At 61.9% G+C, this 18,995-nt stretch overlaps 1 protein-coding gene across 1 annotated transcript in view; it reads right to left on the reverse strand.

The window, feature by feature from the left end:
* NOTCH1 (notch receptor 1) overlaps nt 1-9,929 on the reverse strand; it is a 53,236-nt gene extending 43,307 nt beyond the window's left edge. Inside the window, exons 1-2 of the mRNA XM_066255719.1 lie at nt 9,626-9,929; nt 7,806-7,887 (exon numbers count right to left, since the gene is read on the reverse strand). Of these exons, the coding sequence (XP_066111816.1) occupies nt 7,806-7,887; nt 9,626-9,686 (143 nt within the window). The 5' untranslated portion in view covers nt 9,687-9,929. The remainder of the gene's footprint in view (nt 1-7,805; nt 7,888-9,625) is intronic.
* Between the last annotated feature and the right edge of the window lie 9,066 nt (nt 9,930-18,995).

Below are 18,995 nucleotides of genomic sequence, written 5' to 3' on the forward strand. Positions count from 1 at the left end.
CAGCTGTGAATCACCCCGGGCCACCACCAAGATGAAGAAGACAGTGGGGGTGGGGGGGTCGGGAGGCGAGCTGCTGCCTCAGCCAGTGCCCATGCATCACCTTGGCAGAAGGACCCGTCCGAGTCTTCCCCAGCCTCCAGCCGGTGCCCCCACCCCCTCCAGGGCGGGGCGGGGATGTCTCAGACGTGTTGTGTTGCGGCCACTTCTCAAACCCTAGCCCCTCTCTCCTGGGATGAACGCACTCACACACTGAACATGACACACAGGACCTGCTTGCCTGAGGCCTCGGCTTGGGCTGGGTGAGGCCAGCCTTTGGAGCTACCTGTGTGTGTGGGGGGGGTCTGTTCAGGAAATCACCAGTGTCGACAAGGGATCCACTGACCCAGCTGAAAAGAACCCACTCGAGCACTTTCAGAGACACACGCTGACGCCCAGCCCAGTGACCACGCAGGCGGCACAAGCCAGGGACAGACTGTCACCCACTCACTCGAGCGAGGCCAGCGGGCGCCCCAGCCTCAGCCCTGGCGCTGCGGAAGTCACAGCACAACCACTGGTCTGGTGAGAATGTTTAGGACCAACCTAGGACTCGGCACAGCCTCCCACGGGTGAGAGCAGCTCCCACTCCGTGCCCACCTGTCCCCCCACACCTGTCCAGGTAGGGTCAGGTGAGCCAGCAAGTGTCCAGGCGTCAGGGTTCCCACCTTGGGGATGAGCTCTCTGAAAGGAGGGCCCAGAGCAACATTTGGGCCTGCCTTGATCCTGGGACACCCTGGTGCTTGCTGCATGAGGCCCCCAGACACTACTGCCAGCGTGGATGTCAGAGGCCAGGTCTCCCCACTGTGCCCCCCCGCAAGGCCCATGTGAAACCAGGACCCCAGGCGCTCCTTCCAGGAAGCTTCCAGGCCCAAAAGGCTGCCTCCACTGCTCAGGTGGAGGAATCGGACCCCGAACAGCAGAGGCTCAGGGGCGGGTGGGCTGCTGGCAGGAGAGGCCAGAGGCCCCTTGGAGCTGTCCACAGCACACCCAACGGGCACCCACTAGAGAAGCAGCCCTGGCCTGGCCTGTGGGGGCGCAGTGGCTAAAGCGTCGACCTGGAATGCTGAGGTCACCTGTTCAAAACCCTGGGCTTGCCCGGTCAAGGCACCTATGGGAGTTGATGTTTCCTGCTCCTCCCCCCTTCTCTCTCTCTTCTCTTTTTTCTCTCTCTATCTAAAATGAATAAATAATGCCTAAAAAAATAAATTTAAAAAGCAAAAAAGCAGCAGCAGTAGCCCACACCAAAGAAAGGGCAAGACTTAACCTAATTCACTCTGAAGTCACAATGTCCCCACCCCACCCTGAGCATGGGAGCAATGGAGGAAGGTCAGGGTACTACATCTCCCAGAATGCTCCTGTCCCATAGGCAGTGGGGGGGGACACCCGCAGCAAGAAGGGACCACTTTGGGTGAAATGCTGGGGAGCAGGGTTTCTGTTCCCAGAATTCCACAGGTCTCAGAGGCACAGAGAGCAACCTGGGATAGGGAGCCATCTAACCCCCAGCCGCTGAGGGCGAGGAGGGGGCCTGATGCTAACATTCACATGCGCAGCGGACCAGGGGGCCTGCTGTCGTGCGTCCCCAAGCTGCTCTGGAGCCCAGCAGGAGACAAGGCGCCTTCCTGAGCCCGAGGGCAGCTTGGAGGGGACCCCATCTGCGTCCAAGCCTAAAAGACCAGTTCCCTGGGTCCCAACCATCTCATGCCCTCGGGCGGGCACAGAGCCCTGTGCAGGCAAGCCAGGCCAGCCTGACTCAAGGGACGCACCATACCCCACTCCATAGGGCCCGGTGCCTGCTGGACAGGTAGGGGGCCACACAGGCCCAGAAATGAGCGCCGATTCCTCCAGGAAGCCCTCCAGACATCCACCCCACACACACACCCACTTCCTCTGGACTGCTGTCCAAGACTGTTCAAGCCCTCAGATGCTAGTGCCCTCCGTGGACCAGTCCCTGCTGGTCTCGGGCAGGCGCAGATGGGTAGAAGCCCGTGCTTTGTGTGAGGGCGAGCTCTGGACACCGGCTGAGCGGGGAGGTCAAACCCCAAGAGCCTCGAGCTGTTCGAGCTGTCCACCTACGTGAACTGTCTGGAACAAGCAACCCAGAGGCAGAAAGCAGAGGAGGGTTTGCCAGGGGCCGGGGACCAGGGGTGGGGAGAATGGGGAGTCCCTGCCTAACGGGTAAGGTGCCTGCCTGGGGTAAGGAAACATTCTGGAACCAGACAATGATGATGGTGGCCCAAGTCTATGCCCACACAAAATACCAAAGAACTGTACCCTGTAAGCAGCTAAAACGGTCAAAGGTATACGTGTAGTTTACCACTAAGAGACCGGTATGTGTCTCCATTCCCCACTCCCACCCGCACCCCCCTCCAGATCTACTCATCAACTCCTTGCATTTGGGGAAAGCAGGGCAGGGTGGGGTTCCCTGGAGGGAAAGGGGGCACCCCCCTGCTGCTGCCCTGGCCCGCCCCCTGCTCCGGAGCACCTGTCAATCACTGCCTGCTCCCCGCCAGGTGCCAACCAGCACCCCATCCCACTGCGCCCGGGGGGCCAGGTGGTGAGAGCACCACAGCCCAGAACTGGCCCCGGACTGGCAGAACCAGCCCCACCGCACGGCGGCCAGGTCCGACTCCTGTGCGCACACCTGCCTTATCCCCTCCCCTACCACCCGGACACCTGCAGGGCCCCCCATTCCCGGGCTCTGCCGGGATGCAGCCAGAAGGGAGCACAGCTAGCCGGAAGGGAGCTTTGGGGGGAGGGGCGCCTAACCTACCCCCTCAGGTTCAGAGGGGGACCCTGAGGCTCAGGGAGGAGATGCATGTCTGGGGTGGGGGTGGGGGCACATCGGACCGAAGCCAGGCTGGCTTCGCATCTAGAACCCTCCACGGCGGGGCACGGGTTAGGTCCCCCCGGCCCCCAGAGAGAGCAGAGGCGAGCCTCAGCCCTGCTGGGAACCCTCAGGCCTAAACACACCCTGGCCCAGGTCGGTCGGGATGCGCTGAAGCCACCGCTCGTTAAAACCCTCTGGAAGTCTCCGGATGTGCCCATACATGCAAGCGACAGCTGCCACGCTGGCCTCGGGTCCCCACCCCCAGGCCCAGCCTCAGTGTTGCCCACCTGTAAACTGGGCACAAGCAAGGACAGAGCCAGCCGCCACCTGGAGGGGCGGTAGCCAGGCAAACAGTGGACAGGCCTGCCGGGGGTCCTGTGAAAGCTGGCGCCTGCCCGTGGGGAGCGCCGGTCCCATTACTGAGGAAAGCAATCAGGACGCTCCGTCAACTCAACAAAACCACATCCTTTGACTATTTATAGACGAGACACGAAACAGGAAAGGTGTTCTTCTCACCCCAGGATAGACAGCACAGCCCCTCCGGCCCAGCCTGGCTGGCACTGCCCAGCGGGGGCCCGTCGGCCACCCAGCCAAAGTGTCACGAACGAGGGACTGCGGACTGTGACCCGGCACCTGGGGAGCGGAGCAGTCACTGCCTGGGACCCTCTCCCCTGTCACCCCAGCCTCTGTGGTTCCAGCACCCAGGCGGTGGCACCCCCAGCTCCTCCGTCCTGTAGAGCTGCCACCCCCCCCCCCGCCCCCACCCCCGCCCGGTCCACTGTTTGCCCTGCCCCCCTTCCTCTTCCTGCTAAGTGCGGTTTTCTTTCTCTTTCCAAAAAATATTATCGTGATCTTTTCAATGGAAAAAAAAAAAAAAAGGTTGGCTGCCGCTCAGAGGCGGGGCCTGACCCAGGAGGGTGCCTCTCTTTTGACGAAGGCGCGTTCCCTGACGTGTCCCCGACAGTGGAAGCCGGTGAGACGTTCCTAGTTACAGACGCTGCGCTGGAACGTCTGTTCTTCTAACCCCCGCGTCCGTCCGTCCTCGGAGCTGGCTCTGGACACCAACAGAGGCAGTCCAGTGGGGACCTCTCTGCTCGCAGCCCAAGGGCAAGGCCGAGCATTACTGACCTGTCCCTCCCCCAGCCTCGCCCAAGACTGCAAGTGACTCCACGGACACGGCCGGACCAGGAGCCGGACCAGGAGCCGGGGAGGCCCAACCTCCACCCCTCCTGCCTCCAAGTCTGGTGGCTTGGCCCACTGGCTTCCCACCCAAAGTCACTTCCAGAAGTCACGGTCTCAGCCCCCTTTCCTTGAGGAGTGGCTAGGCGTGCTGGCCGGACGGCAGGACGGGGCAGTGGCTGGGAACCCAGGGAAGAAAGAGGCAGGGCCGCACACCAGTCTGCGCCGGGTTCTCTGTGCCTGCTTACTTCCCGTGCCTGACCCCAGGCCTGTGGCGGTGCAGGGCTGCTGGGAGCTGCCACCCGCCGTGCTCGGCCCTGCCAGGCAGCCGGGTGCCACTGCTCTCGTCTCCCCTACCCCGACACGGGAAAGGCAACCCCAGGCAGGCACAGGCCGTCTGACCTGAGCTCGCCGTGCCAATGCTCGGAGAAGGACCCAGCACAAAGCTGGCACCCAGAGCATCTGCAGACAGGAAGCACAAGAGGGCTGCTGCCTAGAGCCATCTGGGTGGCAAACCCTGGGGCCGGGCGAGCCCTCCCGGGCCGGACCCCTGCCGAGAGCCCGCCAGACAGCAAGCATCTCTTGGGTTTTCCGAATTAGCCAACTAAATAAACATTTGAGAATGAGGATCCTGAAACCAGCCCGTCAGCTCCAATGGAGAAGACGGGCCCACCCACTGTCTGCGGCCGTTTACACAACCCCTACACGCCCCGGGTGGACGAGACCCACGTTACAGACAGCAGAGTGAGTTCGGGTGGCCCAGTCACCCAAGGCCACGGAGCTGGGGGCAGCAAAGGCAGGCATGAAACACAAGGAGGGATCAAAGCTTAAAGCCCACCATGACCACGGCCAGCCAGCAGGACTTGGCTCCCAGGGCCTGGGGCCGGGCGGCTCAGCCCGGTGCTATGACCACCTGGAGAATACCCAGTGAAATTCTGCCTTTCTCGCAGGCAGGGAAAGTCTATTCATCGTCCTGGGGGCCTCGCCTCCCAGAATGAACCCTGGCAGCCCCCAGGAGCCTTTTGGACCACGAATGTACGCTCATTGAAGGACACACAGGCCCTACAGAGCTTCCAGGAGAAAAGAGGGGAGGCCCACTTCAGTGTCCTCCTTCAGCACCAAGGGGGTTGGCAAAGAGGCCGGAGGTGGGCAGAAGGCTCCAGTGACCCCGCCTCTGCCTGCCTGCAAGCCGCCAGATTCCCTGCCCCGCCCCAGGGGCCACCACACACAGCGCGGCTGTCCAGAGGGGGCGCTCCGCTCCACGCACAGGGACCTGCAGAGAGCCCATCCTCCAGGCCGCTGGGACTTCCTAGGAAGACATCTATCTGCACATCTCTTTTTCCCATCCTGAGACTTGCAGCCACCTGACTAGCGGCTGCTGGGGAAGGTTCCTTCTTTTCTGGGTGGAAACAGATGATTCACCAGGTACTCACAGGCCTGGCATCGTGACACCCGTTTCCCACGGCCTGCCCGTGAGAGAGCCAGCAAACCTGCAGAGCCGAAGAATTTCCAGACGGCCCCAGGTCGGTGGGCTCCGGGAGGCTGTGTGCCCTGGCACCTTCGAGGAGAGAGCCGGACAAGACGGGCCCCTCTCGCACGAGCAGACCTCCCGGGGCCTCCAGAAAACAGTGCAGGGCTGGGCGAGCCAGAAGGCACAGGCCCCAGAAGTGGAGGGAGAGCTGGGCCCTTTGCCCCCAAGTGGCCGCACTCCCCCCCCCAACGGCGCTGTGACCCGGGACCTGTGTGCCTCTCCACACCTGGACCTGGCTGGGGGCCCGACCCAGGCTCTGGTCCCCGCCTCCAACGCAGCGCCTGCCGCCCGAGGCGGGGCCTCTGAGGACGCCGTTTCCGTTCCTCTTCCAAGTGGCTCTGTGGGGTGTGCACAATGGGGTCTCTGTGGGCCGCGCTCGGCCCAGCGCCAGGCCAGACCGAGGCAGGCTTCCCGCCAAGAAGGAGGGGGCGCCAGGCCCCCGGGGCAGAGAGACAAGGCCTGCACCCTGACTGATCCGTGTGGCCTGGCTTGGGCTGGCAGGGTTCCCAAGGAGCCCAGGCTTGGGGGGGGGGGTGGCAGGGGGAGGTCACACTCTTGCTCTGTTCCCCAGATGCCCGTGAGGGGTTGCAGCAGCCTGTACCCCAAGGCAGCCGCCCCTATTCTGACCCAGGCAACACAGAGTCTGTATGGGCTTCTGCCCAGGATCACCCCAACTTCCTCTGAGCTTCCTCAGGCTGTCCCTACTCGCTGTTGGCACTGAGAAGACACTGTCCCCACTTACCCCAGCACGCCCCCCCTGCCCTGCCTTCTCCAAACCCTCCGCAGAAAGCACAGGCACTCTCATTGCCCCCCACCACCACCACCACCACCACCACGAAGGAAGGCTACAGCAGGAGGAGCTGTGCATTCTGGGAAGCCACGCATAATTAATCACACAGCATTAATCCGCCTCCCCAACAATAGCCACTGCACTTCCACTGAGTCCCAGCTGTCGGTCTCTGAATGGAAGGAAACAAGATTTAGGGCATCAAGCGTCGGTCAGGCTTTCTGAAGGAGGAGCAGAAAAAGCCCCCCCCCCCAAAAGCAAAAACCAAAAACAAAACAAAAAAAAAAATGCGCATTCATTAGCATCTGACAAAGACACAATCCACTTTGTCCAATCAACTGTTCCTGGGCCTTGCTTAATTGGCTTCAGTGTGGGCAGGGGGGGAGCTAGGAGGTGGGGGGGCTGCTTGCCCACTGGCTGGGTGGGGGTTGTCAAGGGGATGGGCCCTCAGCACTTGGAATGAAGGCTCGCCGTGCCCCACGGAGGGATGGATGGATGGACGCAGGGCTGGGGAGCCACTTCTTCCTCTGCAGCCTCCAGGGGAAGGAGGGGGGGCCGGCCTCCAGCCAGCCAGCCAGCCAGCCAGCACCTCCTCAGTATTCCCCTCAGGGATGAATTCAAGTTGAAGGGCATCGGTCACAGAAGGAAAACTTCCCTGAGGCGGAGTGGGACTCCCAGGCGGGCAGATTGCAGATGTGCGTACACCCCCACCCCCTCCCACCCCCAACACACACCCATTGCACACACAGCTGAGGACCCAAGGTTTGGAAAGGCCAGGGGCCGGAAGGCCAGGGGAGCAGGTCAGAGCTGCAGATGCCAGGATGGAAACCAACCTTCCGGCAGGTACTCCCACCCCCTTCGCTCCCAACCAGAGGAAACAGGGCACCAGCCAATAAGACTGGGTCTAACTTCTCCCCTCAGCCCCACCTGAGGCCAGAGGAACAAGCGAGGGAGGGATGGCACAGGGCGGAGAAGAGTGGGGTTGACTTTGAAAAGAGGCGTAAATTTCTTGCTGAGAGGCACAGCCAGTCTGGGGGAGGACTATCACCTGCCCAGGAGAGGTGCTTTGGGGCTGGCGAGGTGGCTTGGGGGTCTCTATAAAGGGTCCACAGCCTCCCTGGCAGGTCAATTGTCTCTCTGGGGCTTTAAGATGAAACGGGGTAACCAGGAATTCCCACTTGGCACCCCGAGAGCCCAAGGAAGACCCACAAAGGAGTGCCCCAGCCTCCAGAGGCCAGACCAGCTCCACACGCAGCATAATTGCGGGTGATTAAGTAATTGCCAGACTTTGTCCAATAAAAGTAGCACGTGACCGTGCCCAGCCTTCTGGGCCATCTCCAGAAGACAATGGCCTACTGTTCTGTTCCCCGCAGGCCCTGCTGCAGAGGTAGGGGCTCTGCTACCACAAAGCAACAGGTCCCGCAGGGGCGCGGACGCGTACTCACACGCAAGCCGCAGTGCCGTTGGGGAACACTTCACACTTCCCGCCATTCAAGCAGGTCTCGCTGGGCTGGAAACATCGCAGGCCTAGGGCGGGGCAAGAGGGGAGGTCAGCCTCGGAGGCCCCAGAGCCCTTGCCCCTCCCCCCAGGAAGGGTCCACCCCCAGGGGCATGGCCCACCGTTCACCTTGGAGGCTCTGCCTTATAATAATGGGGTTGCTGGGGGGCCCGGAGGGGCCCCAGGAAACTCTCGCATGAACCCCAAGGGGCTTCCACATTCTGCCCGGAATGTTGAAATGGGGGGGGGGGAAGGGAAACAAGTTGCCTAGGTGTCAGGTGCACAGGTCCTGCTCACTGCCTGGAAGGCCCTGAGCTAACTCCTCCAAACTCCGCACCCCCCCCCCCCGCCCCCGCCCCCCGCCGTCTTCACTGGGGAGCCCGGCTGGCCCTATCCAGCCACCAGGATTGTCTTGCTGTTCAAACACGTTCTGCGAGGGGGCGGCGCTGGGGGGTGGCCACACTCCTCTCCCCCGATCGTGGGAAAATGCGACAGCTGCAAGGCCAGCCGCCCCGCCTGCCAACAAAGCGCCCGCCGGCCGAGCAATCAGAGCAGGCTATTGTCGTGCCAGGGCCGCCTCCTGGGGCAGCGGGACTGCACCCTGGGGACCTGGCCCCGCCTTCAAGGACACCCAATACCTGCTCCCTCGGGCATCTTCAGCGCTGCACCCACCCACACACACCCCAGGGAGAAAGATGAAGATGCCCCGTTCGGGAGGAATTTGACCCCACTCCCGAGAAGAGATTAAGGAATCAAGCTCCTCCTCTCCCCATCATCTTCCCAGGGCGGTGTAAATTAAGCCCCTCGCGGAAGCTGGAACAGGGCGTGACATGGAACCCTATCTTCTGGAAGCTGGGAGCTAATTCTCTCCTCCAACTTTTAGGGAAATTGAATTAGTCACCACTAGATTCCTCAGAGATTTCCCCTCCAAGTGAAGTGAAGAGGAATGAGCGCCCCCTCCCCACTCCGGAAATATTTCCAACCTTGAACTCCGCAAAGTTGAAGTCCCCCCCAGTCACAGCTGAGTCTTCCACCCCGCCCCCACCCCCAAAATTGTCCGGAACCAGGATAGGGGGCTGCGACCCGGCCTGGGAAAGGGACACTGGGCGGGCAGGGCGGCTAGGAGCCCGGGGACCCTTGGATCCTGGGTCTGCGCCCCTTGGTCCGGCTTTGCGCGAACTTCGGATAACCGGGTAGGTACACCCGGCCCACCTCGCGCCCCGCCGGACCGCGCGGCTCGGTGAAGGCGAACGCGGCGTCCCGGACCCCACACTCCGCGCCCTAACATCCGCCCCTGGCGCGGGCCAGAGACGAAGAAAAAAAGATAAATGGCCCCCAAAGCAACAGGAAGCCCAAAAAAACCGACTCGATTCAAATCGAAAAGTGGTAGGCAGTTCGCCCGCCCCGGCGGCGAGCCCCACGCGCAGCTACTGAAGGGCGCGAGCCCAGGACTGGGCCTCCGGGGGCTCCCAGCGCGCCACGCCGGGCTTCAAACCCGACTTCAAACCGGTTCCAGGAGCGGGAGCCACGAGTCTACCCAGACTGGGCAAGCGGCGCAGGGGAGGTTCAGTCCTTCTCCTCCGGCCCCCCGACTCCGGCTGTTCCCCCACCCCACCCTATCCCACCCTCCCCCGTCCCGTAGCGCCCAGTCCCCCTTTCTTCCCACCCTGGCCGCCGGCTCCTAGACACCCGGGACGCGCGCGTAGGGCGCCGCTCAAGTTTCCAAGGGTGAAGAAAGTTGCGGGCTCGCTGTGGGCGGGCGCCTACCTCGTGCGCCGAGCGCGGGCAGCAGCGCCAGGCAGAGCAGAGGCGCCAGGAGCGGCGGCATGCCTGCCCCGCCGGCTGCCCGCCGCGCCCGGTGGCGGTCTCCTGCGCCGGGCCGGTGCGGTTCGGCTACACACGCGCGCGCCTGGAGATCCCACGGGCGGCGGCGGCCCACTACTTCCCTTTCCTTCGTGGCTGGAGGGCAGCGCCTGGGCTCTCGCGGCCACTCAGCCCGGGCTCCGCGCCCCGGCTGGTCCCTTCGCTGCCCCGCGTAAGAGCCGGCACCCCGCACCCCTGCGTCCCCTCCCGCGGCCGAGGAACTAGTGAGCAGGGCAAGCGGCCGTGCGCTCCGCCCCGCCCCGCCCCGCCGGCCCCGCCCCTCGGCGCCCCGCCCCCGCCGATCCCTCCGCACCCCTCTCCCTCTCGCTGGCCGCGCCCCTCCGCGCGCCCCGGCCAGCCTTGCACCTTCTCCGGCCCGAGCGCGCGCCCCGGGCCCGAGTCCTTTCGGGTTGGGGACCGCGAAGGTGCAGGGGCTCGGGGACCGGCCCTAGGGACTACTTCTCGTTCGAAAGTTTTCAGAGAGCAAAAGTTTGGTTCTGGGCTGCGGAAGGATCCGGCGCTGACTGCGCTGGACCGGAGACAATTGGAAACCATTTGCATCTCAATAGCTGAGGAGGCGAGGGCTCTTTGGGGATATGGGAGGACTGCGGGGTGCAGTCCCCGGCGGGGAGCTGAGCTTGGAGACGTGGGGAGGAGGGGTCGGAGCCAAGTTTGGGAGACCCTGGCCCCGCAGCTCCACCCCCAGGAGCCCCGCGGTCTCAGCTTTAAGCCTGGGGAGACCGACGCTATATACCCCCGGCTTTGACTGCCCGGGCCCTTGACCTAGAGCGATGGTGGTCTCAGCCGCAGCCTCTGGGAAGGAGGCTCTGAGTGCCCCAACAGAACAACAGCCGCGGCCTGACGTATTGCTCGCCCCCACCCCCAGGACGGACACGCCTCTGAGACGCTCCTTGGTCACTTCATTGTCCTACCCTTTCCCTGGCGCCTCCCACTTGTGGTGCCCCCGCAAACCATGCGGGTCAGGCAGACCCGCTGCTAGCACCCCTGCATTCCCGAGCCTTCCCACGTGCTCCTTCCGCATGATTTATTTCTCTGCGTCGATGCCAGACTTGGGCATTCCGTGCCAAGGCGGGCTAAAGCGCCGGGCATCCAAAATGCCTGCCACGTTATAGGAAACCAGAGTTCACGGCCTGGCACTGGGGACAGACAGCCTGCCCCATTCCAACACGGGGCAGGCGATGAGCGCCGCGGCACAAGGGGCATCTACCCCGCCTGGCATCCTGGAGGCCTTCCTGGAGTAGATGGAAGCCAGAGGGGAGCCTTCATGGTGGAGAGGAGCCTAGCTAGACGAAGGGCATTCATTCCGGAGAACCCACAAGACGGCAGAAAACCTGGAGGTGATAGAGAAGCAGCCTTTGCCAGGGAGGCCCAGGAAAGTGGGCAGAGTGGGGGTGTCAGTGCCAGATTGCACACCTGACCCGGTCAGCCCTGCCTGGCTCACCTGTGGCAGGGCACTGGTGGCAGCTGGGATGCTGTTGTGAGCCCTGGAGGGACAGCCAGCCCAGGCCCTAGGCAGCTGCAGCTAGGAACCTCCCTGGCCTGCCTCCTCCCAGAAACAGGCCGCACTCCTCAGAGCCGGGGGTAACTTCTCTCTGTGATCAGTGCCCGGAGGCCGCAGAGATGTCTCCACAGTAGCAGCAAGCCTGGAGGAGCAGATCCTAACAGAAGGAAGAGGGGGCTGCTAACTCCCTCCCCTGACTTCACAGACACAGGGCTCTGCACATCACATGCCCCCTCTTCTCCCAGGGGTGGACTGGGGGCCTCCAGCCGGGCATTCCTCCGGGAGACACTGCCTGTGTGCCCTCCGTAGCAGCCCCGTGTCTCTGCCAACGAGGCCCACGCCCAAACTAAAGACTGCCCTGCCCTGGCTTGGGAGCAAGCCCTCGCCCTTCTGCCAAGGGGCAGCACTGGAGGTGGGAAGGCCACATGGGGTGGGGGCGGGCACTGGACAAGGGGAGGGGGTGTCTTCCCTGGAGCTGGGTCTGCCCAGCTGCCCAGTTCTACTCCAGACCCAGGCACTCTCGTTTAGTCCACAGGGCAGACAGGGCAAGCAGACTGCCCAGGCTTCCAACCCCTGTGCTACCTGCCACCTGGGCAGCTGGGGCCAAGGAGGAGACCTCAGGAAAGCCAGAAGTGACTGGGGCTGGGGAAGGGGCTCCTTCTTCCCCAGGCTTAGAGAGTGGGGGATGGGGCAGCCTTGGCAAGCGGGCTCCAAGATGCCTGACCTGTGGTGGCGCAGGGGATTAAACGTCAACCTGGAATGCTGAGCTCGCTGGTTTGAAACCTGGGCTTGCCCGGTCAAGGCACATATGAGAAGCAACCAATGAACAACTAAGGAGAAGCAACTATGAGTTGAGGCTTTCTGCTTCTCCCCTCTGCCCCCCCACCCCCCATGCAAGCGCCCCTCTCTCTCTCTCTTTCTTCCTAAAAAATCAATTATAATTTTTTTTTTTTTTAAATAGTGGGTTCGAAGAAGCTTTTTCACTCGCAAATTAAGCAGGAGATTTCTGGCCTCTCCTGTGGTCCCTCTTACTGAACCTTCTTCCCAGGCCCAGGGGCCTCGAGGGAGAGGAAGGACCAGGGGTCCTGATGACCTGGGGCCTGGAGACTTCCTCCTAAGGCCTGGGCAGCCCTGGATGGTGCAGGTCAAGAAGCAGAATTGGGGGGGGGGCAGCAGCATGTAGCCACTTTGGGTTTCCTGCCCTGCTTCTGTGGGGGGGCTGAGACGAGGTTCCCAGGGTGGTCCCACACACAGGCTGCTCAGGGAAGCCGCCCGCCCTGGCTGGGGACCCTGGAACCCGTGGCAGTGGGGACTGCAGGCCTGGCTTGCTGAGGACAGGGACACGTGTCCAGGGACTGCTTTCTTCCCCAGGGGCCACCTCAGGTACCGGGCATCGCCCCAGGCCCGTGCCCTGTGCGCCCCAGGCCAACTGCGCGGGGTCAGGTCCCCCTTCTCTTGCTTCCGGAGATACCGGGGTGCCATCGTCAGGGGTCAGGGTGGTGGGTGGGGCAGGCTGTGCTGACATTGACCCATTCCTGTCCCCTGAAAACGAACAAACCATCCTGGCCTCCTCTCACAGAGGTTCCAGCATGACTTGTCCATTTCTTTTGCTGTTGTTTTTTTTTTAATTAATTGATAAATGTATCACGTGACCGAGACAAGCGACGAGAGTGAGTCTCAGACGGATGTAACAGAGGGAATCTGGTCATTTTTTAAAAATAAAACATGGTTCAGACTTAAATATAATAAATAAAACGGAAATAATGTAAGTTATTTATTCTTTCTCTGCGGACCGGTACCTAAGGGCCCGTGGACTGGTACCAGTCCGTGGCCCGGGGGTTGGGGACCACTGCTCTAACCCACCAAGCGAGCCGGCCAGGGCGCTTCGTCTTCTCAGGGGGGAGAAGAGATGTCGGTGTGTTTCAAGGTCCCCAGGATTCTCGAGTGCAGCCAGGCCTGGGGCTCCGGTCCCCTCCTTCCTGCCCTGGCTCCTCATGGCACTCAGGTGTTTGTTGTCCGTGACCCTGTAGTCCGGGGGACCCTGTAGTCCGGGGCAGGGGAGGGGGTGTAGCATAACGCTTCCGATCTTTCTGGGTCAGGTCAGGCCAGCACCAGTCTTGGTCTTCAGTGGGCAGATGGGCCCCTGACGTCTGGGTGGGCCGTGTGTGCACACCTAGGGCTGGCAGGGGCAAGGCTGGTGGCTGGGCTGAGGAAGGGGTGGCCTATGAGGGTGCAGTGGCCTCCTGGGTAGGGGGGTGCTGGCTGGAGCAGCTGTGGGAAGATCCCAGGACACAGAGAGGGCTAGTGTCCCCTCCCCCTTTTGAAGCTGATTGTAAAACAGATCCTACCCGCTTGCAAAGAGAGGCCCCTGGGGAGCACAAGAGGTGGTCAGCCTCTCACCCCACCCACCATGACTGGACCCGGGCCCAGCCCCGCATGGAGCATCATGCATGCTCCCCTGGGCCTCAGTTTCCCCCTCTGCGAAGTGATGTCTGAAGTCCTCTCTGCCCTCTCCCCACTTCACACCAACCCGTCGTGTTTCTTGGAGGCTTGAGCGTTTTTTCCAGGGCGTGGTTCTAACGGCCATGTTGTTTCAGATTGGACTGGACAGGCTGGTACCCCCCCCCCGCCCCTGGTCCCCTGGGCGGGCCCCTCGGCTGGGCGCAGAGCGCCTCCAAGAGGGACTGGCGTGGGGGGGGCTCTCCTGCAAGGCTCCCCCTCGCTCTCGGAAGGAGGCTGGGGTAGCCCCTTGCCTCTCATGCAGGGACCCACTGTCGCCCAGACCCACTGAGCGCGCCCTGAGCCAGCGTCAGGCCTGATGCGGGCGGTCCCCGCAAGCGCTGCACCCCAGGCCATCTGCATCGGGTCCCTTCCCTGCTCCACTCTCTGGGTGGTTCTGCTTCTGGGCTGAGGCGACCTCAGGCCACCCCAGAGCCTATGGGGGGCCCCACACCCAACACTGGCCACGCCCTGTTTGTTGTAGTAATATAACGTATGTTATAGTAATTAAATTTATAGAAATATAAAAAATATCACAGGTATATGAAAGTAAGGAAGATATAATATTAAAATGAATTAAGGCCTGACCTGTGGTGGCGCAGTGGGTAAAGTGTCGACCTGGAAATGTTGAGGTCGCCAGTTCGAAACCCTGGGCTTGCCTGGTCAAGGCACATATGGGAGTTGATGCTTCCAGCTCCTCCCCCCTTCTCTCTCTCTCTCTCTCTCTCCCCCCCCTCCTCGAAACATGAATAAATAAAAAAAAAGAGTATCTAGTTGGTTGTTGTTTAAAAAAAAAAAAATGAATTAAGGACATTAAATAAAGTTATGCCGTCTGGATAGGAATTAATATGTGTGCAGATGTGATAAACAGAGTCTGACTTCTGCACAGGGCCCAGTTAGTGTGTGTGTGTGTGTGTGTGTGTGTGAAGTTATACATAGATAAGAAGTGGCTTGATGTCATAACTCTGTAACTTAACGTAAACAAGAAACTTCCCTAGGAACATCTTAAAAGTGGCTTGATGTGACATTTCGGTAGATTAACATAAAAAGGGCTCCCTGTGAGGAACTCCCAAAAAGGCAGTTTGAGGTGATAATCCTGTAGATTGACACCTGTTAGAAGGCGTTGGCCAGAAAAGGTACCAAAGCTGAGGGGCCCCCTGCTGAGGTGGTCGCCCAGACTCCAACCTTGATGTGGACTGTCTCCACGCCGCTCTGAGCTCTGACCAAAGCCAGCAGAGAGGAGCACGCCGACGGGGCCCCTTAAGCTGTACCCAGGCACGCCAAAAGGGTTTGTGAGTAATACACTGCCTGTGTGAGTCTTACAACTAACTTGTGTGTTGGTCTCGTGTCTTTTCTCCGGTGACAGTTAGTGTCGGTGCTGATAAGTAGCATCCTCACAGCCACCTCAAGAGTGGCCTCGAAGAGGCTGCCAGCCCTGCTGACAAGCAGGAGTGTCCCACTGCACGGGGAGGTCGAATCAGGGACGCCCGATCGAGTAGAGCTTGGGCTCCTCTGGGACAGTGTTCCCGGGGGGTGTGCAGTCCCCAAGGCAGGGACCTGTCACTGTGGGTTCCTGCCCACCCCACAGGCAGACGGACCTGAGACTAACGGAAGGGCCCCGTGGACATGGGACCCTGCCCCTGCTGGGCATCCCGTCCACCCGTGTTCCACAGCGGTCACTACTCGGGAGCCCCCGAGGCCACCTGACAGCTCGGGGCCAGGGCCGGAGTTGGCGTGAGCCCCCCTGTTGCCTGCGAGATCTACCTGCAGAGGAGGGTCAGCACCCCAGAGGCAGGCACGGAGCCCGCGCAGTGTGTTGCCCGGGCAAGTCCCCTGCAGGCCGCCTGCCTCCCCAGCAGGGAAGCTGAGAGGCCTGGCTGGCGTGGGCTCCGAGGGCCACGGAACTGGCCCATGGGGCTGACCTGGTGCTTGACTCTGGAGAGACGCTGAGGGGTGGCCAGAGGAGGACAGGCTCTGACCGAGAACACCTGTGGGTCCTTTCCTGCCAGCTGAGGGCTCAGAGACCACCTGCTTCTCCCCAGCAGCTCCTGGACTGCTCTGTGCACAGACCCCAAGAGCAGGTGGCCCTGGGCCTGGCCTCCCAAGTCCTGAGGAGGAAGGGCCCCTCTCCGGTCCCTCAGGTCCCCTCAGCGGCCCCCAGACAGAGCTTGGGCTGAGTGGGCTGGGGGTGGGTCACCTGGGCTTCAGCGGTCCCTTCTGGGTGCCCCGGGGAGATAAGACAGCCTCCGAGGAGGAAAGGCCTGGCTGGGGGACTCCAGGGTTGGTGGGGGACGGGGGGAGGTACTGAGAAATGGGCCCGGGCTGCCCAAGTAAGGGGGGCTGCGTGGAGGAGGTGTGGGCTCAGCGATGATGCTGAGTTCAGAGCTCAGATTTGACATCTCCAGGTAGAGGCTGGCTGAAGCACCCCCACCTCTCACGACAGAGAAAATGTCACCATGCCCATTTTATGGGCTGAACAGTGATGCTCCCAATAGGGTGGTGGAGCCCAGCCTGGCACCAGGGTCTGCCCGCAGCAGCCTCCAGCCCCACAGATGGATCCTGAGACCCCCTGCAGGGCCTGCTTGGGGTGGGGGGGTGGAGGGGGGCTCCAGGGAGGACCAGGAGGGCTCTGGGGAGCTTTCACCGTGCCTGGCCCTGCAGGCTGTAGCTCAGAACTTTCTCCAAAAAGAAAGAGCCTCAGGGGACGAAACTGCTGAGCCCCACCCCCTGGGCTCCCGTACAACCGAAGCCTCCACAGGCCTGAGTCACTCACGGAAAAGCCAGCCGGGCTGAGTCTCCTCCTCCTCCTCCTCTGTCTATCTCCTCCCTCCTCCTCTCTTCCTCCTCCCTCCCTTCCTCCTTTCCTACCTTCCTTCCCCCCCCCCTTTTTTTTTATCCTTTCTGGGGTTAAAAATAGCTGTAAATTTCCTTTTTGTTTAAAAAAAGAAGTCATTTTTATTTTTACAGAGAGAATAATAGACTTCCCACGGTGGCAGAATCCTGCTGCCCCAGCAGGAACTGCTCAAGAGGGTCCAGGAGCCCCTACAGATGGTTTGCTGGGCTCCCCCCCCACTACCCCCCCTGTCGCCACTCCCCCTCCCCCCACCACGTTTCCTGCCGGTCCCCCAGGTGGGGCTCACCGTCCTTGGCCTGGTCCTCCGCCTGCAGGAACTCGGAGCCCCTGGTGGGTTTCTCCCGTTTGCACCAGACACATTTAAACATGTTCAAGACTTCCGACCTCCCCCACACCCTCCCCGCCACCCCCCACGGGCCCACGGTGAAAAAGCACAAGGGCTTGGACAGTGGGGGTGGGAGGGGTGGGGGGGTTTACAGGCAGCACAGGCGCTCGGACAGCGGGGGAGGGGGTTACAGGCGCTCGGACAGCGGGGGAGGGGGTTACAGGGCGCGCGGGCGCTGGGACAGCGGGGGAGGGGGTTACAGGCGCTCGGACAGCGGGGGAGGGGGTTACAGGGCGCGCGGGCGCTCGGACAGCGGGGGAGGGGGTTACAGGGCGCGCGGGCTCCGGGACAGCGGGGGAGGGGGTTACAGGGCCCGGGCGCTCGGACAGCGGGGGAGGGGGTTACAGGGCGCGCGGGCGCTCGGACAGCGGGGGAGGGGGTTACAGGGCGCGCGGGCTCCGGGACAGCGGGGGAGGGGGTTACAGGGCCCGGGCGCTCGGACAGCGGGGGAGGGGGTTACAGGGCGCGCGGGCTCCGGGACAGCGGGGGAGGGGGTTACAGGGCGCGCGGGCGCTCGGACAGCGGGGGAGGGGGTTACAGGGCGCGCGGGCTCCGGGACAGCGGGGGAGGGGGTTACAGGGCGCGCGGGCGCTCGGACAGCGGGGGAGGGCGTTACAGGGCGCGCGGGCTCCGGGACAGCGGGGGAGGGGGTTACAGGCGCTCGGACAGCGGGGGAGGGGGTTACAGGGCGCGCGGGCGCTGGGACTGCGGGGGAGGGGGTTACAGGCGCTCGGACAGCGGGGGAGGGGGTTACAGGGTGCGGGGCTCCGGGACAGCGGGGGTGGGGGTTACAGGCAGCAGGGGCATTCGGTTCCTGCCGTTACATCAGGGCCCAAGCGTCAGTGCGCAGGTAACACAGCACATCTGTGAGCTATTTCATGTCTGGGGTTGGGGGGGCAGGGGGAAAACCCCAACAACCCTTAAGTAAGACCAGAGTTCTTCCATATTTCTGCCTTGACAGCTCAGGGAAAAAATTTGGCAAAAGCCAGAGGCGCTGCTGAGTGTTGGCGTGGGAATGTTAGTTTAGTCAGAGAGACTTGCTCTGGGCCATTTAAATAAAAACAGGCACTGGGTGGCTACTGCCTATGGGGCTCGCCAGCTGCCCGTGGGGTGCTTCTGCAGCTGGGAAGGGGGATGCTCATCATCTCCCTCCTTCATCTCTCTTTTCTCAGCCTCTCCAGCTTCCTTATCATGGTAATCGGTTTCTGGCTGGTAAACATTTGGTGAAATCATTTTTTTTTTTTTTTAAACAAGGAGCCTGACCAGGTGGTGGCACAGTGGATAGAGCGTGGGACTGGGATGTGGAGGACTGAGGTTCGAGACCCCGAGATCGCTAGCTTGAGCACGGGCTCATCTGGTTTGAGCAAGGCTCACCAGCTTGAGCCCAAGGTCGCTGGCTCGAGCAAGGGGTCACTTGGTCTGCTGTAGCCCCCGGTCAAGGCACATATGAGAAAGCAATCAATGAACAACAAAGGAGCTGCAACGAAGAATTGATCTTTCTCATCTCTCTCCCTTCCTGTGTGTCTGTCCCTATCTGTTCTCTCTGACTCTCTCTGTCTCTGCCACAAAAAAATAAAATAAATTTTTTTTAAAAAAATAAATAAAAATCAGCAAGGAAGGTCAAGTCTTGCATGTGGCCTTGTGACTGCAGAGCTCCAGCTGGAGGAGCGGACTGGGCCGCCCAGGGCCTGCCCAAGCCTGTGTCTGAGGGTGCTCTAAGCCACCCCAGGGCCTTTGCACAACATCAGTCAGGCAGACCCTCACTGAGGCATGGGAGGATAAAAACACTTGGAGCAATGTAAAAGCCAGGAGGCTGCATATGGGATTGGGTTGCATGTTCCCAGGGGCTGGTGGGAGGAGGCGGGGCTGGGAGGGAGGAGGGCTGGCGGACACGGGAACCCACGGCCACTATGCCTCCTTGTCCAGGATGCTGCTGGTGCTCGGCCAAGTGACCCTCACAGAGGACGTGTGTTCAGTGCAGCGGCGTCCTGAGCCAGGGGTGACGCCTGTGGGG

The sequence above is a fragment of the Saccopteryx bilineata genome, chromosome 2 (genome assembly GCF_036850765.1).
Source record: "Saccopteryx bilineata isolate mSacBil1 chromosome 2, mSacBil1_pri_phased_curated, whole genome shotgun sequence".
NCBI lineage: Eukaryota > Metazoa > Chordata > Mammalia > Chiroptera > Emballonuridae > Saccopteryx > Saccopteryx bilineata.